Source organism: Myxocyprinus asiaticus, chromosome 26 (genome assembly GCF_019703515.2).
Source record: "Myxocyprinus asiaticus isolate MX2 ecotype Aquarium Trade chromosome 26, UBuf_Myxa_2, whole genome shotgun sequence".
Lineage (NCBI taxonomy): Eukaryota > Metazoa > Chordata > Actinopteri > Cypriniformes > Catostomidae > Myxocyprinus > Myxocyprinus asiaticus.
Window position 1 is genome coordinate 16,538,321 of NC_059369.1, and position 26,742 is coordinate 16,565,062.

The 26,742-nt window shown below is 38.6% G+C and overlaps 2 protein-coding genes and 1 long non-coding RNA gene across 5 annotated transcripts in view; 1 reads left to right on the forward strand and 2 right to left on the reverse strand.

The window, feature by feature from the left end:
* LOC127417294 (uncharacterized) overlaps positions 1-26,742 on the forward strand; it is a 511,839-nt gene that overhangs the window by 129,409 nt on the left and 355,688 nt on the right. The window lies entirely within an intron of this gene.
* The window catches only part of LOC127417291 (protein FAM107B-like), a 212,003-nt gene that overhangs the window by 44,965 nt on the left and 140,296 nt on the right, over positions 1-26,742 (reverse strand). The gene's annotated exons all lie outside the window — the stretch shown is intronic.
* The window catches only part of LOC127417278 (UPF0606 protein KIAA1549-like), a 93,910-nt gene continuing 80,165 nt past the window's right edge, over positions 12,998-26,742 (reverse strand). Inside the window, exons 16-21 of one of the 2 annotated variants that reach the window (XM_051657179.1) lie at positions 24,370-24,511; positions 21,520-21,846; positions 20,019-20,071; positions 17,923-18,068; positions 17,344-17,471; positions 12,998-15,855 (exon numbers count right to left, since the gene is read on the reverse strand). In XM_051657179.1, the coding sequence (XP_051513139.1) occupies positions 15,658-15,855; positions 17,344-17,471; positions 17,923-18,068; positions 20,019-20,071; positions 21,520-21,846; positions 24,370-24,511 (994 nt within the window). In that variant the 3' untranslated portion in view covers positions 12,998-15,657. Of the gene's footprint in view, positions 15,898-17,343; positions 17,472-17,922; positions 18,069-20,018; positions 20,072-21,519; positions 21,847-24,369; positions 24,512-26,742 lie in introns of both variants that reach the window. The other variant, XM_051657178.1, reaches the window with a different exon arrangement.

A 26,742-nucleotide genomic window follows, 5' to 3' on the forward strand; every position in this document is an offset into this window, starting at 1 on the left:
ATCTTTAATTTGTGTTCTGCTGAAGAAAGAAAGTCATACACATCTGGGATAGCATGAGGGTGAGTACATGATGAAAGAATTTTCATTTTTGGCTGAATTATCCCTTTAAAAGACACTCCTTCTGATTCATATTTACAGTAGCTGATTTCTGCATATAGTCCTACAATTCCTCAGACGTCATAATGTGCCACAAGTTTCTGGGCTCCAGTCATCTTTGTTGTACAGTTATGTCCCCCTTCCTCACAGATTTTTTAGTGAGACATTATGAGAAACATTGAATTACAAATGTCTGTTGCAGCTACAACACACTGATTTCCTCTCATAAGGTTACACAAACATGAACATACAGACATGCAACATAAACAAAGAGAGTTTGTTGGGTAACTCCAGTTCTCTGGGGACACCAAACATATGACACACTGGAGGTGGACAAAACTGCAGAGAACAATGGAGAACAGCCTGACTGACTGACCAACTGACAGTAAATATGCTGAATCAGCAGGGTCTGCTTCTCCACTTTAACTTTCACATTCTTCTTCTTGTGTTTTTGTGATTCACATTCTTCATGCATATCGCCCCCTACTGGGCAGGGAGAAGAACTTCTAGCAAAAAGTGACTTAAATATTGTTCTGTTTCTCACCAACACCTATCATATCATTTCTAAAGAGATGGAGTAAAACACTGGAGTCGTATGGATTACTTTTATGCTGCCTTTATGTGCTTTTTGGTGCTTCAAAATTTTGGCACCCATTCACTTGCATTGTATGAACCTACAGAGCATAAATATTCTTCTAAAAAATATATTACGTGTTCTGCAGAAGAAAGAAAGTCATACACATCTGGGATGGCATGAGGGTGAGTAAATGATGACAGAATTTACATTTTTGGGTGAACTCTCCCTGGAGAAAAAAAAAAAAAAAACGAGAGAAACCAGGCTCAGCTGGGGGAGCCAGTTCACCTCTGGCTTAACAGCAATTCCTGCCAATAATGCCAATATCAGATAGCTATGTGTAATACAAGTCATGTATTATAGTAATTGAGTAAAACTGGGTAGATTTGTGGTGGGTAACGTTTAAAACTAAAGGATATTGATTGAACTGTAAAATTCAATAGTTCTCAATCCCTGACCCTAATCTACAGATTAGAATATCATAGAAAATTGGGGGTGGACTCGTTTGTCTTGGGTCTGTAGAACTACCTACAGTACCAACCACATAGCAATGCCCTAGCGACCACCCAGACCACCCAAGCAACCACAAAATAACATGCTAAAAAACGTATAGCTTAAAGCGACTGACTGGAACGAGCCAGTGGTGCATATACAGTGGTTTAATAAGGTAATTTATAAACAAAAGTCATTATAAACACAACCCACTGGCTTTTGGATGTTTGCATAATATTGGAATCCAATGCAAAAATGTCCCTAATATCTGACAGACATCACTGAAATATGTGTCATGAAATATAACAACCCTATGCACAGACAGACAGACAGACAGACAGATAGAGAGAGAGAGAGAGAGAGAGAGAGAGAGAGAGATAGATCAAAAGTAGAGTTTTGATGCTTTTAGTCCATGTCTGCTGACTGTGGCCATATCTGTGACCATTTGATGGGTCACTTTGCTTTTCCTTCTGAACAATACAGGAGCTACAGATAGCACTCAGAGAGACTACTTAGTCTTGTTACACTGCCATATGTCCTCAAAGTGTCCTTTTACAGGCAAAACATAATCAGACATGAGAAGAAATAAAAATGTTTCCCCCTCTTTACTCAAAGGTCCTTCACCAAGCTGCAGATTTGGTCAGTACACAATTCAGTGTGATTATATTTTCCACAAAAGCTGCACAACCGCTGTCTTTTTCCACTGACTGTGTTTAAATAGATTTCCTCTCCAAGTCTCTGTCTGCAGCTGAGGGAGGAAAAGGAGGAGAGGAAACCTGTGTTGTTTTCTGATAACTGTCCATCCTCTGCACCTCGGAGTGTGTGTGTGTGTGTGTGTGTGTGTGTATGTTCTCTGTACCTGATAACGTTCCATCCTCTGACTCTATATAATCAGTTCTGACTGGAAAGTCTTCCTGGATTGGTTGCTCCTAATTCCAGCACACAGAGAAAACAAAGAACACTGTCAGTCAATCTCAAAGTTTTAACATTTTTAATTATGCATCCTTAACGTCCACTAGAACTATTTCAGAAATCAGAGCGCTGACTCTGTATGATATAAAAATCACTGGGCCTAATAAGAGCCCTCAGGAGACAGTCTGAGAAATCCGACATTCCTGCTACAATAAGTCAACACAGCTCTTTTTCCAGACATAAGATTTACTTGAGAGTAATAACATCACTTTGAGAATTAGGAAGGAAACATGCATTCCAGAGTGATTTGCTGTGTAATTTTAGATTATGCAGCAAGACACATAATTTTAGATTGTAGAAAAAATATAATAGAAAGAGTGTTGGTTAGAAAGAAAGAATGAATGAAAGAAAGAAAGACAGACAGAAAGAAAATTATTGGAGATTTATATACTTATTTGCTTGTCTTTAAAAAAAAAAAAAATGCTTGGAAACTTTCATGTTTTTTTCTTAGGGATTATCCAAAAATCCAAATATACTGATGTTCACTTCTACAGCTACTGACTCTCAGGAGTTCACAGTCAAATTCAAAGACAGACAATGTGCACAAATTCAGGTTTCCCCTTTTCAACATGCTTATCCTCTTTCCTGTGTCTTAGATAAAGGAGGCGTGGTTGATTTGATTTTGACGGTCATCTGGATTTTCCACTAAACATCTTCACACTCACATATTCACTTTTAAGTCACAGAGGGTTAAATTATAGTTTATGTTAAGTAATTGATAACTTCTGATAAGTTACAGATAATTTATCAGACATTGTTGTTATTAAATTATAAGAGTACATTAGAACAACAAATCTCTCTTGCCTAGCACTAAAGCAAACTGTTCCCTCACTAAATTTGATGATTTCGTTTTATTTTTTTTTTTTATGTAAGTGCATATACAGTACGTTTTATATACAATGATGAAGGCATAACTTTTTGCTCGTGATAATGTTAGTGACTGAGGAAGAAAATATTCTATTTCACTTCATGACATTTATATAAGGAACAAAATACACAGAGCTTGATAACTTGATAAATGTAACATGATTTAATCTCTGAATCATGTTTCACATAAGCTTGTACACAACACTAACACATACACACACACACACACACACCTGCACAGTTGGAGGGTACTGCAGAAAAGCGATAGGCCTTTAATGGCATCCATCCCCCCACTTCTCTTTAATTGACCAGATACACACACACACACACACACGTTTTCACTGCGTTTGAACTCGAGAGCGTAACTGACCTGTCTTTGTGGGTGCCAAGTTCTTATATAACAGTTTTTTTTAACCATTGCTATCACACATTTTCAGAAACTATGGCTCCTTTTCTCTGGACTCTACACACAAAACCCCAAAACACACACACACACCATGCAAAATGTCACACAACTCTTGCAAAAGCAAACACTTCATTCAAAACTATTTCAACTTTTAACAAAATGGTGTTTTTGCATTAAAAACTACACACAAAGCATCAAATCATTAGCTCTTATACACACCAAATACACTTGGATGTGAAAAATGTAAAACTCTACTATCTTGTGCGTTTTGCATGTTCAGTGTGCAGTGGAGTACATGGCAGTTTGTCATAGCACTCACATGTACATGTATGTGCACAAATATATAAAGTATGTATGCATATTCAGTATACAGTTGAAGTCAGAAGTTTACATACGCTTTGGCTGAAGTCATTAAAACCAATTCTTTTAACCACTCCACAGATTTCATATTAGCAAACTATAGTTTTAGCAAGTTGTTTAGAATATCTACTTTGTGCATGACGTGAGTAATTTTTCCAACAATGGTTTCACTTTTAATTGACTATATCACAATTCCAGTGGGTCAGATGTTTACACACACTAAGTTAACTGTGCCTTTAAGCAGCTTGGAAAATTCCAGAAAATTATGTCAAGCCTAATTTAGCTTCTGATAGGCTAATTGGAGTCAACTGGAGGTGTACCTGTGGATATATTTTAAGGCCTACCTTCAAATTTAGTGCCTCTTTGCTTGACATCATGGGAAAGTCAAAAGAAATCAGCCAAGACCACAGAAAAAAAAATAAATAAATTTGTGGACCTCCACAAGTCTGGTTTATCTTTGGGAGCAATTTCCAAATGCCTGAAGGTACCACATTCATCTGTACAAAAATAGTATGCAAGTATAAACACCATGGGACCACGCAGCCATCATACTGCTCAGGAAGGAGACACATTCTGTCTCCTAGAGATTAACGTAGTTCGGTGTAAAAAGTGCAAATATACTCCAGAACAACAGCAAAGGACCTTGTGAATATGCTGGAGGAAACAGGTAGACAAGTATCTATATCCACAGAAAAACGAGCCCTATATCGACAAAACCTGAAAGGCTGCTCATCAAGGAGGAAACCACTGCTCCAAAACCACCATAAAAAAAAGCCAGACTTCAGTTTGCAAGTGCACATGGGGACAAAGATCTTACTTTTTGGAGAAATGTCCTCTGATCTAATGAAACAAAAATTTAACTGTTTGGCCATTATGACCATCGTTATGTTTGGAGGAAAAAGGGTGAAGCTTGCAAGCCGAAGATCACCATCCCAACCATGTAGCATGGGGGTGGCAGCATCATGTTGTGGGGGTGCTTTGCTGCAGGAGGGACTGGTGCACTTCACAAAATAGATGACATCATGAGGAAGGAAAATTATGTGGATTTATTGAAGCAACATCTCAAGACATCAGCCAGGAAGTTAAAGCTCAGTCGCAAATGGGTCTTCCATAATGGACAATGACCCCAAGCATACCTCCAAAGTTGTGGCAAAATGGCTTAAGGACAACAAAGTCAAGGTATTGGAGTGGCTGTCACAAAGCCCTGACCTCAATCTGATAGAAAATTTGTGGGCAGAACTGAAAACGCGTGTGCGAGCAAGGAAGCTACAAACCTGACTCAGTTACACCAGTTCTGTCTGGAGGAATGGGTCAAAATTCCAGCAACTTATTGTGAGAAGCTTGTGGAAGGCTACCCAAAATGTTTGATCCAAGTTAAACAATTTAAAGGCAATGCTACCAAATACTAACAAAGTGTATGTAAACTTCTGATCCATTGGAAATGTGATGAAAGAAATAAAAGCTGAAATAAATCATTCTCTCTACTATTATTCTGACATTTCACATTCTTAAAATAAAGTAGTGATCCTAACTGACCTGAGACAGGGAATGTGTTCTACAATCAATTTTTTTTTTAGTTTAAATGGGGGGAATTACATTTCTTTCTTTCTCAAAACTTTGTATTTTCATCCAGACTTTGGGATGAACAGATTTCTAAAGTAAAGAAATTAGCTAAAAGTGTTTTCACACGTGAGCACTGGGTGTAGGTAATCAGTAAACTAGTGTGGCGATTTTGAATGGCAGTGTTTTCCAAACGAAACACAAGAGCTGTTAGTTTTGAATGCTGTGTCTAATGTTGAGAATTGTGTTTAGTGTTTTGCAAAAAGTGTGTTTAACAATTGCAAACTGAGTGTAAAGCAGATAATGTGCTTGTAGTTTTGCAGACCTGGTCTGGAGATTAGGTACATGAGTTAATGGTTTCACTGAGTGTGCCTCAAGTACCACTTTTAGTATGTAAGTGATTGTAAAAAACTGTAACATATTAGGCTATTTCAAAATGAGCACACTCATCAGTTGCTTCTACCACACTGTGTGTATGAATCTCTATTGCTATGTTCAGAATGGCATACTACCATAACACTCTTACTATTTCTGCAGTATATAGATAGTATTATAGTATACTATTCTAAATTTAGTCTAAGTGTGGGAATACTAGCTCTCTACTTTACTGAATACTACACTGTATAGCCTTCACTGCATGCTGCCTATTGTTTTTTTTAAGTAGGTGAAACAGTAGGCATTATTCTACAATTAATGTTTCAAACAGTAATATGCCACATTGTTGTCACTTGACCTAACTTCATTGATCACATAATCTCATCACACTGTGTGTTTACAGGTAATTCAGGTATTTTTTTAAAGACATATCTTGCATTTTTGATTATGAATGTCTTAACATTTGTCAGTCTGATTAAATTATGTGTTGATACTGACAAATCATGGTTGATATTACTTTTGGTTCATTTATCACACTGGAAATGGAAGGACAATTCAAGCACATTGCACTGTAGCATATTAGGACTACACGCAGTAAACTAAGTTGTACACAGCTCATTTTGGCAAATGTAGTAGGTCATTTGGTTCAGAAATGCACAGATTTTTTGAATACCATATATTTTCAAATTTAAAAACTACAGTGCACAGTATACATACTATGCTTAAGCAATAGTAAGAGTAGTTTTTTTGAATGGTAGAAATAGTAAAAGCAGTATGCTAGTATACCGGTGTGATATTCTAAACTCAGCTTGAATTTGCACCTGTAGCAGAACGTGAAGAAAGACACAGTTGAATCTTTGGTGACATGCCTTTGGAAGCATTTGTTTGAATAAAAATGCAAATAACAGGGACAGAAGTGTTTATTTGGCATTAATCTAAACAATACACACTTCTCTGGGGACAGTGAAGGACAGGCTGTGCCCCCAGAGGTCACATATATGGAAGCTAGATTTATGGCAGTGGTGATGTGCTACAAGATACAAGATGACTTAAGCCCCTGAATCTGTATTGTTCCAAGCCCCTTATTTTTTTGGAAGATTCACACATGTTCCACTTCACAAATAAAATTCTTTAATGGCTAATGGCTAACGTGTCCGCCTTTTGATAAGCTGCATGGGGCTCTGTGATAGTGATGTCCGATTCACGAAAGAATCATTTGAATCAAATCTTTAGACCAATTACATTCTCTTGAATCAGCCAAATTGGTTCACAGTCTAATAATATTGCTCTAGTCTATACTATTACTGTCAACAGTTGTCTCATTTGTGATATTTTTTTATTCATCATAAGACATTTTATGAGAAACATCTTGGACAAAGTTGAAACTTTGATGAAGCGTAACTGGGAACTCCATTATGTCTCCTGAGCTGTGAAAGATCAACCTCTGAGCAATACAATTGGCCTCTGGGTAGACACAACTGTTAAAAGGGACCTAATTATTATAAATATAAATTCAGCCTATGTGTGTTTGCTGTGTGTAGCAGACAGTTAATATGTACAGGGGTGAGCTTGCGCAAGGACTACTCCTCTGATGAAATAAAATTAAGAAATGTATTTTTGCATAATCAGATCACTATCTATCATACTATCAGAAAAAACATATCTACCATTTAAACACACTGACATATTTAACCACAGCAAATATCATGAGTGAAACAGCCTTTTTGTTTACACAGACCATGTGTATATGCTTGTTAAATTTACAATAGCTGTTTAATTAGCAAAATGTTGCTTAGGCAGTCAGACACATACACATACTGTATGCACACGCTAACAAATGGTTTGAGCCCTGCACATATGGAGCTTTTAAGCCATGGTCATGGACAGAGACCTAAATTAATCTTAAACAACAGCAGACCAAGCTCCTAACCTTTACAGTGATGCTCACAATCAAGTTAAGTTTAAAAGGCCAGAGCCAATGGGAAGTCTTTCTCTCAATCTGTCAGTTAAAACATCATTTGGCACATTTTCAAAAATATATGTCATTAAATAATTTTATCTACCAGGCAGGATTTGCTTATACTGTATTGCAGAGGTGCCCAAACTTTTTCCTAAGAAGGGCCAAAATCAAACTTGATTTAGGGCCGTGGGCCGAAATATGTATATATATACACGTACATATACTCTGCAATCTGCTTAACTAATGCAATGAAGAGTGGCATCAATGGCATATTTTTATGGTTTTTCCTCTTGTCATACATTGCAAGGTGGGCCAAATTAAAGGTCATCATGGGCCAATTTTGGCCCGCCCTGGTTTGGGCATCTCTGCTGCAGTCTATCCAGTAAAGGTTATTGTGACATTTCTAATTTTTTGATTGTCTACTATACGTAGTATTATTATATAAATACATACATACAATATATATATATATATATATATATATATATATATATTTTATTGTATTTTTTTTTGTGCAGTAATGTCATGTGTATTGTGATTAGTTACTTTAGATGATGACTCTGAGTTGAGATTACTTTCTTTCTTCTGTGGAACACAAAAGTCGATGTTAGGCAAAATGTTAGCCTTAGTCACCATTCACTGTCACTGCATCTTGTTTCAATACAATGAAATTGAAAGGTGAACTATTCATTTTAGTCTCTAAAGTTGGGGAGAATAAAACTCGTGCACAACCAGTTTGACTTGTGTGTGAGTATAAGTTTAGATGGCTTGTCTAAACATGCACACACACACTGATACTGATAAAGAGGTTAAAAGAGCATCTCAGTAGACAACATTTTACTTATTGTCTCCTACCCTAATACAGTTTGACTCATTCAATCTCCATCTTAAGATCATACTACATTTTACTTTACAGGACTCTTGCATTGCAAGAGCATTTCCAGTATTTTATTTCAAGAGGTTTGACACCATATCAAAAGTTCAGAGGATCAACACATCTATGGTATTTCGCTATGTTGTTACCTTGGCTGGCCTAATGATGGATGGGCGAGGGATATGTGGCCGTTTGGTGTTCAGGGCTGGGCTCTTATCCTGGGTATCCTCTTCCTCTGAGAACCCCTCTGAGCTTGGATAGGAGTGAAGTGTGTGGTGGTTGTCTTTGTCTTTGTCCAGCTCTTCGGCCTTGGGGTGACTCCCATTAGTCTTGGTCTGTATGGAAATGCAGCTAAATGAAGGCTGGCTCTCAGTCCTGACTGGGTTTCTTGGACCAGGCTGGGTGAGAATGGCTGGGCCTATGGAAAGATCTAGGCCATTTCTGGAGACTTCTGAGTTCAGGTCTGGAGCAGGCTCGGCAGATACCTCTGGAGGACCACCGAAACAGTACTGCAGCGATGAGCAAGGGAGCCCGTGCATCATGGCAGAAGATAGAAGCACTAACTGCGCAAGAAATAAAACAACTTTCAGTAACCAATCAGATCCTGTTTTGATTCAAGGTTCCAGTTAATGGATGAGATCCTAATATGGAAAAGCATCTCAGGATACCATCACTGTTTGAAGTTTTTCCATGGTTCCATGCACAAGATCCAAGAAATATTGACCTCCAAGGACTTCGCTGCAAGCAATGAAGATTTGTCCAGAGACTCAACATGTTTTGTAGAGGAACTCAAGGAAGTCTAGCTACAAAAGCTTTATTAACGTCTGTGCAGAAGCCCATGAATGCTTCTGAGAGACTTCTTCCAAATACATCTGTCAAATTGTAACTTAAAATCTTTGGCATGCTCTGCTTTTAGTTGTTTCTGAAGTAGTTCACCTTGGTAGCTCCATCTGAGAATGAATGTGAGGCTCTGGGAATTTGCGAGTGATGGGTTCGTGGGGGTGTCCAGAGTGTCTGGTTACCTGAGCAGGTACTCCCCCTGCCAAGGCCCTGTGGCATTGTCCTTGCGCATCCCAGTGTGCCAAGCAGAGGTGTTGGGTTTCAGGGCCACTGTAACTGATAGGCCCTTAGTGAAACTCAATTATGGTGAGGACCAAACGAGTGATAAAGCATTATCAGAGTCATCAGAGCCACACATTGGGGCCGAACAAAAACAATCGGGTAAAAAAAATGAACAAGATCAACTAGTCAGGGGTCATTAAATGTGAATTATTCTTATACTGATAATGCTGTGAGATTAATAAATACATGGTTAAATGCATTGTGATGAATTCTGTCAACAGTCTTTGAATTTCCATGCTGTTCCAAGCTAGTTTATGCTGGTTAGTGCTGGACCAGCACAACCAGACTGTTCACCAGCAAACTTGTCTGGTAAAACTTGTCAGCCACCATGATCATTCTAAATAAGCTGGTTAACCAAGTAAGTCTGGAAGGCACAGCACATCTATGGTCAGGCCCACCAAAACCCCCAACTGGGTCCCTGAAAACTTCTATCTAATGGGCCCCCCTCTGTCCAGTGCCCAATCTCCACCGGGCGATCTCTGGACGAACTCTGATCTTCTAACTCTCTTGGGTCCCCTTCAGTGGCTGGGCCCCTGAAAGCTGCCCCCTTCCCCCCCTTCTTATGGGTGGCACCATCTACGGTTGACAGCTGTCCTGTAATTCAGCTGAAATGAAGACGTCAAGAATTAAAGCGGCGAAACACTTGAGGAGGACAGACAGTGAAACATACCAAAACACATGCTGGTGACAAGTCATATTGGGCTTTTCTTCTGGGAACTATAGTGTAAAACCACAAAACACATTGCTGGATAGGAAATCACACAAAATTGAGGCAAGTAGGCCTCCATTGGTTACAACTCAATATCACATACACCATCGCTTTGGTGGTAAATATAGATAGGTCTGAAAATATGTCTCATTAGCCTGCATTTGACAAGGAAAATGTTAGCACTCGCTCGTCACATTACACATGGTGGACAAATTGTACAATGCAGAGCTGCTGAAACATTGATGAGCCCTTTTGTTGGAGAATGTAAACAGGACTGCAGTTTCCACTCCACCACAAGTGTGCCTATTGCCGATGTACCATATGTGCACTAGAGAAACATGAGCTCAGTGTGTGTGTGTGTGAGTGTGAGTGTGAGAGAGAGAGAGAGATAGAGAGAATTGTGATGTGAAGTTACTATGACATAATTAGTATTTGTGTATTTGTATTTGTATAGTATTTGTGGCATTATGTTGATTACTACAAAGATTTAAGTGTGATTAAATTGCTTACTAACCTTTTCTGTGTAAAGTTATCTTATTTCACAACTTTGTTGCCATGACGACATAACACTGTAAGCCTTGTAATTCTGTAAAAACGAAGATTTAATCAACTCCACAGCTCAGATAATACACAGGTGTTACCAGAAGAATTACGTAAGTGTTTTATAAAAAAATAATAAAAAAATAAAAAAAGCTTCACATTTCTGCCTTCCAAACCTTCCAAAATTGTCCCCACAATTGTAAGTGCTTCACTGTAATCTTGATTTTTTTAATTTATTTATTTTTATCCCCTTTTCTCCCAATTTGGAATGACCAATTCCCACTACTTAGTAGGTCCTCGTGGTGGCGCGGTTACTCATCTCAATCCAGGTGGCGGAGGCCGTCAATCCGCGCATCTTATCGCCTGGCTTGTTGTGAATGACACCGGAGAATCACAGCATGTGGAGGCTCATGCTACTCTCCGCGATAAGTAAACGAGGGACGAGTCAAAATTATTTTTTTGTGGTAATCAGCAAACATTATGTCACACGGATCAAAATTTGTATCCTTAGTAATACTGCACATTTCTTACAAAGATTTAAACAAATGAAATTCACTCACAAATTAAACAGTCACAATATATCCAAAGACCAATAAATAAATAAATAAATTAAAAAATAAAATAAAATAAAAAAAAGAACAAAAAAGAATTAGGAATAAGGTCTCTCTAAATGTATTTTAATTAATATTTCTTTTTCGAAAAAAGATTTATTTTTTGTTGATAATTATATAGTATTGGAATTTAGTTAATATTTTAGTTATTGAAGTTCTCTGAATTATTTCACATTAATTATAAAGCATTTGGCGCCCTCTATCGCTTTTAAACTGTAAATGCAGAAGAGGAGGTAGAACACTCTCTGCAGAGCATTTCAATCTCATTGATTGAGGGACTCAAGAGCAGTCTTCATTTAGTTTATTGTACAACTGTCTGGATTGAAAATACCATTGAACTTCTATATAAGTTCTCCAAAATGAAGAAATAATGTTTTAGAGGGTCTGTATACGTCATTTCAGTCATTTTTGAACTAGTTGGTTTAACAAAGCCTCTAAAATACAGTATATTTTCGTCGTAACCTTTATAAAGCATAGGCACCATGCTAAAACCCTATAAAAGCTACAAAATCCCTATGGTTTGATTTAGTTTTTTATTTGTGTCTAAATCAAAGACAATTGATTTAGAAACAAAAAACAGCCAATCAGGATTCTGCATTTCATATCCGTGACTTAATATATTTGGATGAGGCAAACAACATGAAACACTGTAGTAATACTTTTTAATTGTCACTTAAACAAAGTATCAGTAGAATTTTAACTACAGATCAATGAAATTCCAACCTGACTTAAACTTAACATCAAAATGGTATGCAGAAAAATCTTCAAACATATAAACAAGGGCAGAAATAACAAGATAATGCTCCTGTTTTGAACATTAACACACACACAAAAAAGTTTTATCACAAAGGCTAGAACACATTTTAAGCATGAAATAAGGTAGTTGAAGGATCAGTGTTTTGAACTTGAGACTTTCACAGAGTGAAATCTAACACTATAGTTACAGTGACCATGTTTTATACTCTTCTAGCACACCAAACGCTCTAAAAGCATGGAGTCATAAAAGAACATAGTGTATAAACAGTTGATCAACAGCAGTTTAATGAGCAACACTGCATCCTAAAAAACATTATTGCTATGGAATGATGAGCACTTCTTGGCCACAGAATACAGTTGAGGAAAGGAGTCAGAAATTAAACAATACACTTCGGAGGCCTAACCCTGACCTTAAAATACTCTGACTCTAAATAATTCAAACTTGTCTACATATCTTTAATATGGAGTATTGTCTTCAAATACCTTTTACACAGTAGTAATACTGCAAGTACTCAGGAGAGTACACTATGGGTGTAATTCACCACTTACTGATTTATTCAAGACTGAATTCTCTTAGTTCCAAAATCACATTTTGAGGAAACAAACTGTCAAACAAATGGACAGAGTTAAAGGAATATTCCAGATAAATCTTAATGTATTACATTTCTGGCATAATTTTGATTACCAGAAAAATTAAGTTAGACTTGTCCCTCCTTTTCTTAAAAAAAAAAAAAAGCAGCAAAAATCTGGGTGCCGGTGAGGCACTTACAATGGAAGTGAACGGGGGCCACTCCGTTAATGTTAAAATACTCACTTTTTCAAAAGTATAGCCACAAGACATAAACAACATCAATGTTAACCTGATTTTAGTGTGATAAAATTGATTACTAATCTTTTCTGTAAAGTTATGTTCAATTTTACAACTTCATTGCCATGACGATGGAAGGCCGTAAACCCTGTAATCAATGATATAAACAACTTAACAGCTCAAATAACACGTGCTTTAACAGAATAATTAACATAAGTACTTCTATAAAATGATAAGCTTCACATTTCTGCTTTTATAACCTCAAACAAAAAACCCAAAAACCTTTTACAAAAAAGGAGGGACAAGTTGAAATGTATTTTTGTGGTAATCAACATTATGCCAAACATGCAGTTGATTGAGCTTAACTTGTACTGAACCCGGAATATCTCTTTAAAGCAACGTTCCAAGTTATGTTCAGATAAATTGAAAGAGTTTATGAAATGCTGTCGATTACCACAGAAAATCATTTCAACTTGTCCCTCAGTTTGTAAAAACAAAATCAATCGCATTAACAGTAATGCACTTACAATGGAAGTCTATGGGGCAAGGTATTCCAGAGGGTTTAAAAGCAGAAATGTGCAGCTCATTTTTGTTAAAGCGCCTGTATTAATTTGTCCATAAACCAATGTGTTAGGTGAGCTGTAAAGTCTTTCAAAATAGTGCTAAATTGAAAAGTTTTCCAGTGCAATGTCTTGCCCCATAGACTTCTATCATAAGTGTGTTACTGTAAACATGATATTTTGTACATTTTTCAACTGAGGGACGAGTAAAGTAGCACTCAACTCATAACACTCTTTTATTGTAAAGACAGTGTCCTCCACTGACAGAAAATAAACTGTATATCGATCTTTCCTGTAAATGCCAAACATAATAAAGGCATACGCAGAGGGGAAACATGTCACTACTTCAAATACTATTACTGGACCCAATAGCAATTAAGACAATGCTGTATGAAGTTCAATACTGTCTAGTTTGAAAGGCAATGTGTGGTTCATGGCCATTAAATGGAGAACAAAAAATAAGCACAAAAAGAAGACAAAAGGAATAGAATAATTAAAGGTACGGTACAGAATTCTAGGCTCTCTCTCGACATCTGTGGTTGAAACAAAAAATTGCAAGTTACCTGCAGAGGAACACATTGTTTTGTTTTGTTTTTTGTACATCAGTTGAGCTTCAGCACTGCTCTTCTGAACAGATGAATCTGACGCTTTGATGTACCCATGGTTGCTGTGATCATATAAGAGCCGATCTGCCTAGCTACACCAAGAGTCACTGATAGTAAGTCCTACAAGATGTCTATCCAGAAAGTACGTCGTCTGAGAAAGCAAGTAGCATATCTGCCATTATTTACTCACCCTCATGAAATCTCAGGTGTGTATGACATTCTTTCTTCACCAGAAAACATTTGAAGAAAAACAGAAAAATATCTTAGCTCAGTAGGTCCTTAAAATGCAAGTGAATGGAGATTTCTCTTTTGAAGCTCCAAAAATCACAGACAATCAGTATAAACGTCATCAATACGACTCCAGCGGTTAAATTAATGTCTTCTAAAGTGACACGATCACTTTTGTTGTGAAAAAGATCAATATTTAAGTACTTTTTAACTATAATCAAACGCTTCCGGTAAGCTTCATGAGAGGGTGGAGTCCAAGTGGTCTCTCGGGTGACGTATTCGCGTTGCCATGATACAGACGTAATCTCATGTTCTCCACTCGCAAACGCACCATTGTGAGTATAAATACTGATATAAATACAGATCTAAACCAAAACCAACAAAGCTTCTGAGCTTCAAAAGAGAAATCACCATTCACTTGCATTTTAAGGACCTACTGAGCTAAGATGAATGACAGAAGCCTTAAATGTCCTGCCAAATCGAACCAGACAGCTCTGAATGTAAAATCATTACTGGCTTACCGTAGTGACTCTGGGTCAGACAAAACCATGGTTTTGAACATGGATTTAAGGATTTAAAAATTAAAGGAGAAATCCTCTGTAGTGTACCTCTAAAATATTTACACTGAGAAAAACACTAAGAAAAGAAAATAGGGCATGACAATTAATTTAAAAGTGTTTTGGACAATATGGAAATTAGTTTAGAATCTACATGAGCCAGTGCAAGGTATAAAATTGTTAAAATATAAAGGCAGTGTACACAGCAAAGAAACAACACAATGTGAAAATAAAAACACACTCACACACACCTCTAACAGAATGAGAGCCACAATTTGCTTCAATATCAGTCAATATAGAGAAGTTAATAGCTACTGAACTTTATAGGCTGCAATGACACCTCACTGAATAGAAGGTAAAAAAGGTTCTTCCGAAGTTTCGGGACACTGCATGTGTTCATGAACAACTTCACTATGGAGATAACTGGAAAGGAATGTGGGAATAAAGGATAAATGTCTACTCTTCCTGTCCTAATGCTTTTGTGCCACTGGGCGGCAGCAACAGCAACTACAGGACATAGAGTCATCATCATCATCATCTCAAAAAAGCCACTTCCATGGGAAGTACAATGCAGTGTAATGCAGTGTAATGCAGTTTACGCCGGGTGGAGCCACAGGGGCAGGTCTCAACTGTGGTAGCTGGGTACCGCTGCCTGTTTCTGGGAAAGCCGCATGAGTTCCTCTCGGATGGCTTTGATGAGTGAGGCAGATGAGTGGTTGGGAAGGGAAGGCTCCTCGGGGGGAGCGGAGGGAGGGTACCCCAGGTTGAGAGAGTCAAGTTGGGGAGGAGCGGCAGATGACTCCTTTAGGCCATTCCTGGAAGTCTGTAACACAGAGATGGAGGTGTAGTCAAGAGAGCCATGAACCTACACAAAGACATGATGGAGAAAATAGGAAGAGGGAAGGAAGGAAAAAATGAATGGGGGAAAAAGGAAAGCATGGAAGAACAAGATAAAAGAAGAGCTTAAAAACTGGAAAAGTGAGGGAAAGCCTCTCTAGAGGCAGAAAAAAGAAGAGCTACAGAATTCAGAATTTAAAGATAACATATTCTACACTTAAATATGTGGCATTTTTACAGTATTTTCCTCCCTGAAGTGCATTTATTGCTAGCCAAGGTTTCAAGCATCAAAACCCATATTGATTTAGTATTGATGACAATTTCCACCCTCTTTGACCTTTTTAATTAAACAGCCTGGTTTTGCTACTGTACCTTTAAGACTTCTATATGTAAATAGGCCTGGTTGTGACTGGAACAATCACATTGTGTCTAAGTTGCTGGGTTGATGCATACATTTGGACGATCATATGTTAAAGGGATAGTTCACCCAAAATGAAAATTCTCTCATCATTTACTCACCCTCATGCCATCCCAGATGTGTATGACTTTCTTTCTTCTGCTGAACACAATAAAATGCAAGTGAATGGGAGGCACATTTTTGAAGCTCCATAAAACACATATAGCCATCTTAAAAGAAATCCATACAACTCCAGTGTATTAATTAAGCGAAACGCTAGGTGTGTGTAAGAAATAGTTCAATATTTACAACTTTTATTTTACAAAAAATGTTCGCTTCCGGCCAGTTGTGGTATGAACGTTCATGAGGGACAGAGTTCAAGCTGCCTCTCGTGTAACGAAAAACACATTGGCAAGTTCATGCAAGAACTGATGCGTGAAATGGGAAAAATACGGAAGTGCAGTGCTGTGTACAACACAGGAGGTGGAATGTTAAAAATTCTAAAGACTTGTATTTGTATCTGTTTCTTTTTCAAAATGGCACTTGCCTGCTCTTATTCTGGATGCCTCAACTTACTGAAAAACGTTAGATTACATCCGTGGGTATCATCACAAGAGAAAAGATGAACTTTTCACAGATTCCCTATCAATGATCCTGAGCAACTGAAGTTATGGCTGCTCGCTGACTCAATACACCCATTGAGTCACTCAAAATATTGAGGGTGTGCAGTGAACATTTTTCCCTTGCCGATTTCAGACTAGCCGAGGGATTCGACGTTAATTAATCCACTGGATTCATATGGATTACTTTTTTTGCTGTCTTTATGTGCTTTTTGGATCTTCAAAGTTCTGGCCATCATTCACTGGCATTGTATGGACCTACAGAGCTGAGATATTCTTCCAAAAATCCATAATTGTGTTCAGGAGAAGAAAGAAAGTCATACACATCTGGGATGGCATGATGGTGAGTAAATGATGAGAGAATTTGCATATTTGGGTGAACTATCCCTTTAATGTGCTCATGGTTGCGACATCAAACTCTTTCAAGACAACACACTACAGAGCATTTTAAACTTACAGGGTCTCTGTTGTTAGCGAGCTTGTTGTCGTCTTCATGATACGGGCCCCAGTTTAACCCACCAGGATGCCGGTTCTCACTTACACGACCCGTCAGACCAACGTGGGTTATATGGTGCAGCTGAGAACCTGTAAATAAACACAAACAATGTTAAGAATACAGTGCCATAAATGTAATTTACAAGTTCATAAATAGGGCTATTATGATTAATAATAGGATAAACTGCCCCTGTAGGATATCAGCTATAAAGAATTGAAACATTCAAACATAAATAAATAAATAATCAATAAATATTCATTTAAAGAAAAACTTTCAGGATTTTTCAAGCTTCCCATGTGATTTTCCTCAGTTGTCTACTAGCAAAACATTATTCCAATACAAGTAATGTTCTAAAGATAAAGACAGGAAGGACCTGTCTTTGTTTGATTCTCACAGAATTCCTAGTGTGTTTAAACCCATTAGTATTGGTTCCAAATGATAGAATTTTTACATGAATACTGTACACATTCCTTTAGAATTGTAAGTCTAAGTTCGTCTACTTTAAGTAGTTTCCTTCCAGTTAATAATGTCAGCACATACCTGTAGTCCCACCTACAGGTCGGGGCCTGGCAGAGGAGGGCAGCTCATCTGTGTGGCCTGCTCGGCCAGTGTAGAATGAGTCTGACTGCAGCTGTTCAACAGGCAGGGCCTCTCCTGATGGGATGTAGCCGGACCCTAAACCTTGTCTGTAACAACACAAAGACTGAACGTCACACCTCAGCATTTAACAAATTACTCTGCACTCTCATACCAAGAGTGTGAATGATATTGTGTGTTTGTGCATGTGTGTCAGGATTTGCCTACATAGTGGAGACAAGCCAATGGTTTCTTTGGGTAAATAAACAAACTAAATAATATACTGATGAAAGGTTTGCGTGAGGGTTATGACTAGCTGATAGAAAATATCATTAGCTCAGTTTGAAAACAATGGAAATCAATAAGTTCCAACCATGACAAAAGACAAAAGTTTGTGTGAATGTGTAAGCATGGATACAGGTATCTGCACCAAGGTCAGAAAGTAAACAGTGCTCAAGGCAAAAATGCCACCAAAAGTGACAAAAATTCCCCAGATATCTAAAATATGGGGGCTCTGATAGTGAATTCCTCTGTTGTAATACGTTATCTAATAATGTATATATTTCATATTTTATTCCAGGCCTATCTAGTTATTGGTATGATTCAATTGAAAGGAATAGTTCACCCTAAAATGAAAATTCTTTCATCATTTACTCACCCTCATGCCACTCCCGATGTGTTTGACTTTATTTCTTCTGCAGAACACAAGTGAAGAATTTTAGAAGAATATTTCAGCTCTGTAGGTCCATACAATGCAAGTGAATGGTGGCCAGAACTTTGAAGCTCAAAAAAGCACATAAAGGAAACATAAAAGTAACCTAAAAGACTCCAGTGGTTAAATCCATGTCTTTAGGAGCGATACGATAGGTGTGGGTGAGAAGCAGTTCAATATTTAAGTCCTTTTTTTTACTATAAATCTCCACTTTCACATTCTTCTTTTGTTTTTGCCGATTCGCATTCTTCATGCATATCACCACCTACTGGGCAGGGAGAAGAATTTATTGTAAAAAAAAGAAAGACTTTTATATTGATCTCTTTCTCACCCACATCTATCATATTGCTTCTGAAGACATGGATGAAACCACTGGAGTCATATGGATTACTTTATGGTGCCTTTATGTGCTTTTGAAGCTTCAAAATGTTGGTACCCATTGACTTGCATTGTATGGAGCAGCAGAGCTGAGATATTCTTCAAAAAACCTTTGTTTGAGTTCAGTAGAAGAAAGAAAGTCATGCATATCTGGGATGGCATGAGGTTGAGTAAATGATGCGAGAATTTTTTTGGTGAACTGTCCCCCTTTATTTTTTCTCCCCCTTTTTCTCCCCAATTTGGAATGCCCAATTCCCAGTGCGCTCTAAGTCCTCGTGGTGGCGTAGTGACTCGCCTCAATCCGGGTGGCGGAGGACGAATCTCAATTGCCTCCGCGTCTGAGACAGTCAATCCGCACATCTTATCATGTTTACTTACTGAGCGCGTTACCACGGAGAAATAGCGCTTGTGGAGGCTTCACGCCATCCACCGCGGCATACACGCACAACTCGCCACACGCCCCACCGAGAGCGAACCACATTATAGCGACCACGAGGAGGTTACCCCATGTGACTCTACCCACCCTAGCAACCGGGCCAATTTGGTTGCTTAGGAGACCTGGCTGGAATCACTTAGCATGCAGAACTATCCCTTTAAGTATCTGGCATAAATGAACACACCTTTTGTGTTATATGCTAGAAAAAAATGCCATCATAAAGGTAAAAAATGCTCCTGAAAATCAATTCTAGAGGGCAAATATTGCACTTTAATAAAGAAGTAAAATTCTGACACTGAACTGCACTGTCGGTTCAACACTAGAGGCTCTTGCGGCACAGACGTGCAACATCACAGTGATGAAATAAACATGACCTGTGTGTATAATAGATGAGGAGTCATGCTCTGACCAGTCTCTGTGTGAGAGGAAGTCACATTCCGGCAGTACACAGTCCGAGAGGGGGAACAGAAAGAAAGGATGGACTAGGGGAGGGGCAGATTGCAAAGGGGCACAAAAACCTCAGATTCAACTTACCTATGCAATAAACCTTGTGCAGCGGAAGGAGGCAGACCCAATTCAGCATATCTCTGACAAAAAAAACAAAACAAAACAAAGTCATTGAGCTTAAAATTGCCTGATGATTCTTGGTGATTTCACAATCCTCAATGATTTAATACATACAAGGGATTGTTTAAAGGAATAGTTCACCCAAAAATGAAAATTTTGTCATCTTTTACTCAGCCTCAAGTTGCTAAAAACTACTATGACTTTCTTTCTTCCTTGGCACACAAAAGGACCATTTTGAAGTATGTTGTTCTTTTTCATACAATGACAATTCAAAGGCATTAACTTTGGGGTGAACCCTGAAACACACATAAACAGCTGTTTGTTCAGCCACAACTGGAGCCTTTCTGTCTAATGTTAAATAAACCCTGTGACCCAGAAAAGAGAAAAGCTTTTAAATAGCTGAGCTCAGAATGCCATTTTAAGGACAGAGTAGCATTCCCTGCTCCATCACAGCAATAAGTCTCGGTCTGATTCTAATAAAAATCTTTGCAGATAGCCAAAGGCTAGTTCTACAAATAAAAGGTATAAGTCAGTTCATATTTTGCCTCAGTTGGCCTTTGCAATGCCCTCTAGCCCTTCTACAACAACAACATAAAAAACCTTAAATTGACAGCACTGACAGACAAGTCTTTATGGCTTCAACTCCGCAGTTAAATCTCGATCTGTGAAATACCCCAAGTGTGTGGCCCTGTGATGGGCTTTGTGACATTCACAGAAAAAACAAAACATGAAATGTAATTTAGTGCATGCCATCACTGATCCTTTGGCAGGTTTCTAAGTGATGCATAAGATTAAGACTGAAATAGTGAGAGTTTATCCTCAATCAGTCATAGGCTTCTCAGAGATGTTAGTGCTCAAATGCAATCAAGAGCTGATCTGTGATCAGTTTGGTTAAGGTTAATGAAAAGCTGGAATAAGAGAGGCAGTTCCAGGGTCAGTAGCTGTGTTACCTTGACCCTGGTGTCTAGTGTTAAGGGGTTTTTAAAGGGGGGATTAAATCCTCTTCATCCAGTGACTAGCACACTGAAAACATGACAGACGTGCGATAAAGTACTCTAACAACATATTTACAACTTGAGTTTTACAATTTCTGAAGAAAATGTGAGTGGTGCCACAACGACAGGGTGTTGTGGGTGATTGCCAGGGCGCTACATGATTACTAGTATGTTGTAGGTGGTTGCTTACTGGTGGAAACTCAACAACCTCAAAAGAACCCACCCACAAGTTTCTATGATTTCTGGTCCCTGGATATGATATGGATCCCTCCTTTAGTGTTAGTCTATATGGTTTTGTTGCCCGCATTATCATCCGCCAGATGAAAACACAAGGAGCTGTATTTCAATTTAATTGATTAATACATTTTTCTTTAGAACACTGCATGTTATCTCTGAAAACCACAGGGTATTGCACAGGGTATGTGCTAAATGTGCCATTTTTTTAGATAAATTCACTGCTGATCTTTTCTTACCCCTGTGTAGGGATTCAGGGGCGGGTATCCTGGGCTCCAGGGCCGTGAGCCATGGGATGGTGGGCTTGAGCGGGGTGGGGCTCCAGGGTTGAGCCCGACCCCTGGCAGGGTGATGCCAGCTGTGCTGCCCTGAGAGGTAGGGGACACAAGTGCAAAGGCATCGTCCAGTAGAGAGTGCATTTGCTGACGGGCCTCTTCTATAGATGGTTGAGGGGGGAGGTAGGGTGGTGGGGGAGGAGGATGACCTGGAGGTGAAGAAATCGGGCCGTGGAACACATCATCCGGCGACGATGGGCTGTGATTATTGGGGCCCTGGTCTGGATCCGACTGCAGGACAAAAGCGAGAGAAAGAAATGACTAAGTTCAGGTGTGAAACTCTGAATGGCACAAGCTGATAGCTGATCTGTTAGCCAGTTAGATCGCTCACATGTTGTATGTCAAGCCAGTCAGCACACATGGTGTAAGCTGATAGATCCTTTGATGTGTAAATGGCTAGCCAATCAACTTGCATACTCTCTCTTTGCCTTTTCAGTTTGCGTGGTTTGCAAGTAAGCCAGTTTCAATGCAATGCGGTGCGAGTTTTCTCTGAAACCCTCCACCTCCACATGACTAAATCTATTACAGGGGGATTGTATTTATATTTAATTGTGAAGCAGCACGTCTTGTGTTTTTCTAATTGTGCAACTGCTGCAGCAGCATGTCCACATGCTTAACTTAGTACGTCTGTGTATGTTCTGGCAGTAGCAAGTCTCCGTACTTGCTCTGCAGTGGTGTAGCAGATCTAGTCAGCCAAGTCCAATATCCTATCAAAATGTCATACCCATATTACCATGCTAAATCTTTCTGAGAGTTGTCATGACTGAACTAAAGAAAAAGTTCATGCATATTGTATGACAATATTGGTATAAGGTCACATCTATCAAATGTATAGGTGCAGATATGACAGTGACCTTGAACATCATAATAACGTCTATCGGCTTGGATGCAGCATTACACAAAAGCAAACATTCTTGCCATTTTAGACATACCCTATTCGTATGCATATTTGTCACCCATAACTCATTTATTCCACAACCAATAGTGTTACAGAGAGAACAGTCAGTAGTATTTGGCTGGTCTCAACATGAAGGCCACCATGAGGGGGCGACCCACCGTATGTAAAATATCACCTTTTTCTAGGCCACTGATATGCCTGGAGTAATGAGTGTGTATGTCATTTCAAACGTATTTGTCGCTAACAGGGACTAAAAATAAAATGTTTTACATTTTGGTTCGTTCTGAGCAAAAACTGTATTTTTTCGTTCCGGTTCAGAAGTTCCGTAGCCTCCTAAGCAGTTAATTAACATTTATGTATCATTTTATTTACCGAGCTGCTTCTGACTCAAAACCTGGCAGCATCAAATCTGTATTAATGCATCATATCTAACAATAATTCAGTGAAAACTTGGAAACAACTGAGAAATGTAGTTTTTACCTCTAATAATGTTTTCCTTGTATCTGGGTGAGCCGTGCATGTACAGTATATGTAGTAATTATACATAGTGGTTAAAAAGGTCTTCATTCACAACGGGCAGTTAGGCACAGAAATGTGTGATTCAGCAGTTTCCTTCAGGATCAAAGCACGTTTCATTTTTTGGTGGTAACATGAACTGGTGAAGTTCCAAAAAATTACAGTGATAAACCCTTTGGCCTTTAGTTTCATGAAAAAATTATTGAAACAAAATTAACCAGTTATAACCGATTACCAGCATTTAAAAATAAAGTTTTCACTCCGGAACATTGAAAATCACTTTTTTCCGGTTTTCGATTACGTTCTGCCAAAAATGTTGTTCGTTTTTGGTTTTCGTTCTTGACCCTTTTTTAGTCCCTAGACTGGTCACTAGTACTCATTCTTTAGCTGTAAAACTTAAAGGTATACTCCAGGTTCAATACAAGTTAAGCTCAATCAACAACATTTGTGGCATAATATTGATTTTCAAAAAAACTAAATTTCAAATCGTCCCTCCTTTTCTTTTTTCCACTCTTTTCTCCCAATTTGGAATGTCCAATTCCCATTGCGCTCTAGGTCCTCGTGGTAGCGTAGTGACTTGCATCAATCTGGGTGGCGGAGGACGAATCTCAGTTGCCTCCGTGTCTGAGACCGTCAATCCACGCATCTTATCATGTGGCGGAGACATAGCGCATGTGGAGACTTCATGCTATTCTCCATGGGATCCACACACAACACACCACGCACCCCACCGAGAGCAAGAACCACATTATAGCGACCACGAGGAGGCTAACCCAACGTGACTCTACCCACCCTAGCAACCGGGCCAATTTGGTTGCTTAGGAGATCTGACTGGCTTTTAAAAAATGCAAAAATCTGGGTTACAGTGGTGCAGTTACAATGGAAGTGAATGGAGACCAATTTTGAATGTTAAAATACTAATTTTTTCAAATGTTTAGCCACAAGACATAAACAATATGCGTGAAAACATGATTTTAGTGTGATAAAATCACTTAATAAGGGATGAGTTAAAATTAATTTTTTGTGGTAATCAACATTATGCCACAAACGCTGTCGATTGAGCTTAACTTGTATTGAACCCGGAATATTCTTTTAATCAGTGTGGAAGAAGTTGATTTACCTTTAAATAGATTAAATCAAACCTAAAATTACACTATTTTTTTCAGACAACATAAGACATTAACACCAACTAATTCACAACATGGAGCTGATTAGAAGTGTTTTGAATTACAAATATTTGAAGAGAACAGGGAAGAAACGGTAAAGAGTTGATTACATAAGAATAACAGTGGAGAAAGAAATGGAGTCAGAGAGAATACAGGTCTCTTCAGTGCACTGACCACATATGCTATGTTATTGACTCCTGGGTATTTCCTGTATGTCCCATCACTCTCTGTTGTTATGAGTCTGTCTCTGTCAGCATCTGTCAGATCTCTGTTCAACTGTTTCTTCCTCTGTTTAGGAGAACGCTTCCCTCTGTTGCTGCAAACACACACACACACACACACACACACACACACATGTTGGTACTCCTATCATTATGAGGATTCTCCATAGACATAACACACACACACACACGTTGGCACTACTATCATTACGAGGACTCTCCATAGACATAACACACACACACACACACACACACACACACACATTGGTACTACTATCATTACGAGGACTCTCCATAGACATAACACACACACACACACACACACACACACACACACATTGGTACTACTATCATTACAAGGATTCTCCATAGACAATGATTTTTATACTGTACGAACTATAGATTCTATCCCCTAACCCTAACCCTACCCCTAAACCTAACCCTCACAAAAAACATTCTGCATTTTTACATTTTCAATAAAACATCTTTTAGTATGTTTTTTAAGCTATTTGAATTATGGGGACACTAGAAATGTCCTCATAAACCACATTTATAGCATAATACCCTTGTAATTACCAGTTTGTAACCTAAAAAATGTCCTCGTAAACAACTTAAACCTGCCCACACACACACGCACACACACACACACACACACACACAGTCCTGAGTGTTTACACGTGCTTTAGAAATGTATGTAAAGTGGACACTTAAGAGATATTGCAGTGCTGGGACTGTTTTAAACCTAAAGGCCTTTTCAAATCAAGGCACATTAGTGTCTAAATAATGTAAAATACACTGTACAATATTTACAAACAAAATATTTTTGCATCAAAGCCTTTCACATGTGTCACAAGTCTGGTGCCAAATGTTGGTCATTCTCTGTGAAACGTTTTTCTGCATTCTAACAATTGAAAAAAATAAAAAATAAATAAAAATAAAATTATATATATATATATATATATATATATATATATATATATATATATACAGTTGTGCTCAAAAGTTTGCATACCCTGTATGACTGATCATACAAAAAAACTGTCTTTTATTTAAGGATGGTGATCATATGAAGCCATTTATTATCACATAGTTGTTTGGCTCCTTTTTAAATCATAATGATAACAGAAATCACCCAAATGGCCCTGATCAAAAGTTTACATACCCTTGAATGTTTGGCCTTGATACAGACACACAAGGTGACACACACAGGTTTAAATGGAAATTAAAGGTTAATTTCCCACACCTGTGGCTTTTTAAATTGTAATTAGTGTCTGTGTATCAATAGTCAATGAGTTTGTTGGGGGGGGGGGGGTCACGTGACGCCATGCAAGAAGCAGACGTGTGAGCGACGAGCTCTGCGCACTTTTGCTATTTGATCCACCCAGTTACACAATTGCTCTTTGATGCAAAACATGGCAAAGAAGTCAAAATCCTGGGGCTCTGGAGACATTAAAAGACACTTACGTGTTCAAGATGAAAGCCCCGACAGGCCTACAGACCAGGGACTCGATTTGGAGGGCGCGGCGGGAGAAAGAATCCAGCGTCAGTTGTCCAACATGTCGGTGATGTTGATGAAGATTCTTGTTGACTTGGAGGATCTCGCTGTAATACGTCGATGGAAACAAAATTCTCTGAGCTAGTTACAAGAGTGACTGATGTTGAGAGACTAATCGATTTTCTGGAATCTTCGGAGAGGGAATTAACCGCTAATCCGCCCGCGACCAAAGTTGATTTGGAACATCTCCTTGAAAAGCTTGAAGATCTTGAGAATAGAAGCCGCAGGAATAATGTTCGCATTGTTGGAATTCCTGAGCATGAGGAGGGCAGAGATATGGTGAAATTCCTAGATGAGTTTTTCCCGAGTCTGCTCGACATAAAAGGACACAAGCTGGAAATCGAGTGAGCTCACAGAGTCCCAGCTCACAGATTTGCTGAGGGAGATAGGCCCCGACCGATTCTGGCCAGATTTCTGAGATCATCCGATAAAGATCTTGTGTTGCGCCATTTTTTTTTTCTTGTTCCCGGACTTTGCGAACTCGACAAGAGAGAAACGCGATCGGTTCAAGGAATGTAAGAAACTCTTACATCGGCGAAAGATCTCGTTTGCTCTGATGTTTCCAGCCAAACTGAGAATAGAAATGAAGGTTGGTCGCAAAGTATTTACATGTCCCAATCAGGCAATGTCTTTTATAGAATCAATGGCTGAGTTTCTTATGTGAGTGGGTCAACTCGCTGTACTTACTCTTGAGGAAGCTGTGCGACATTTTGGGTTTTTTGCGTTGGTTCCGCTGAGCGCCTGGAGTTTGTTCTGTGAATAACACTTTTC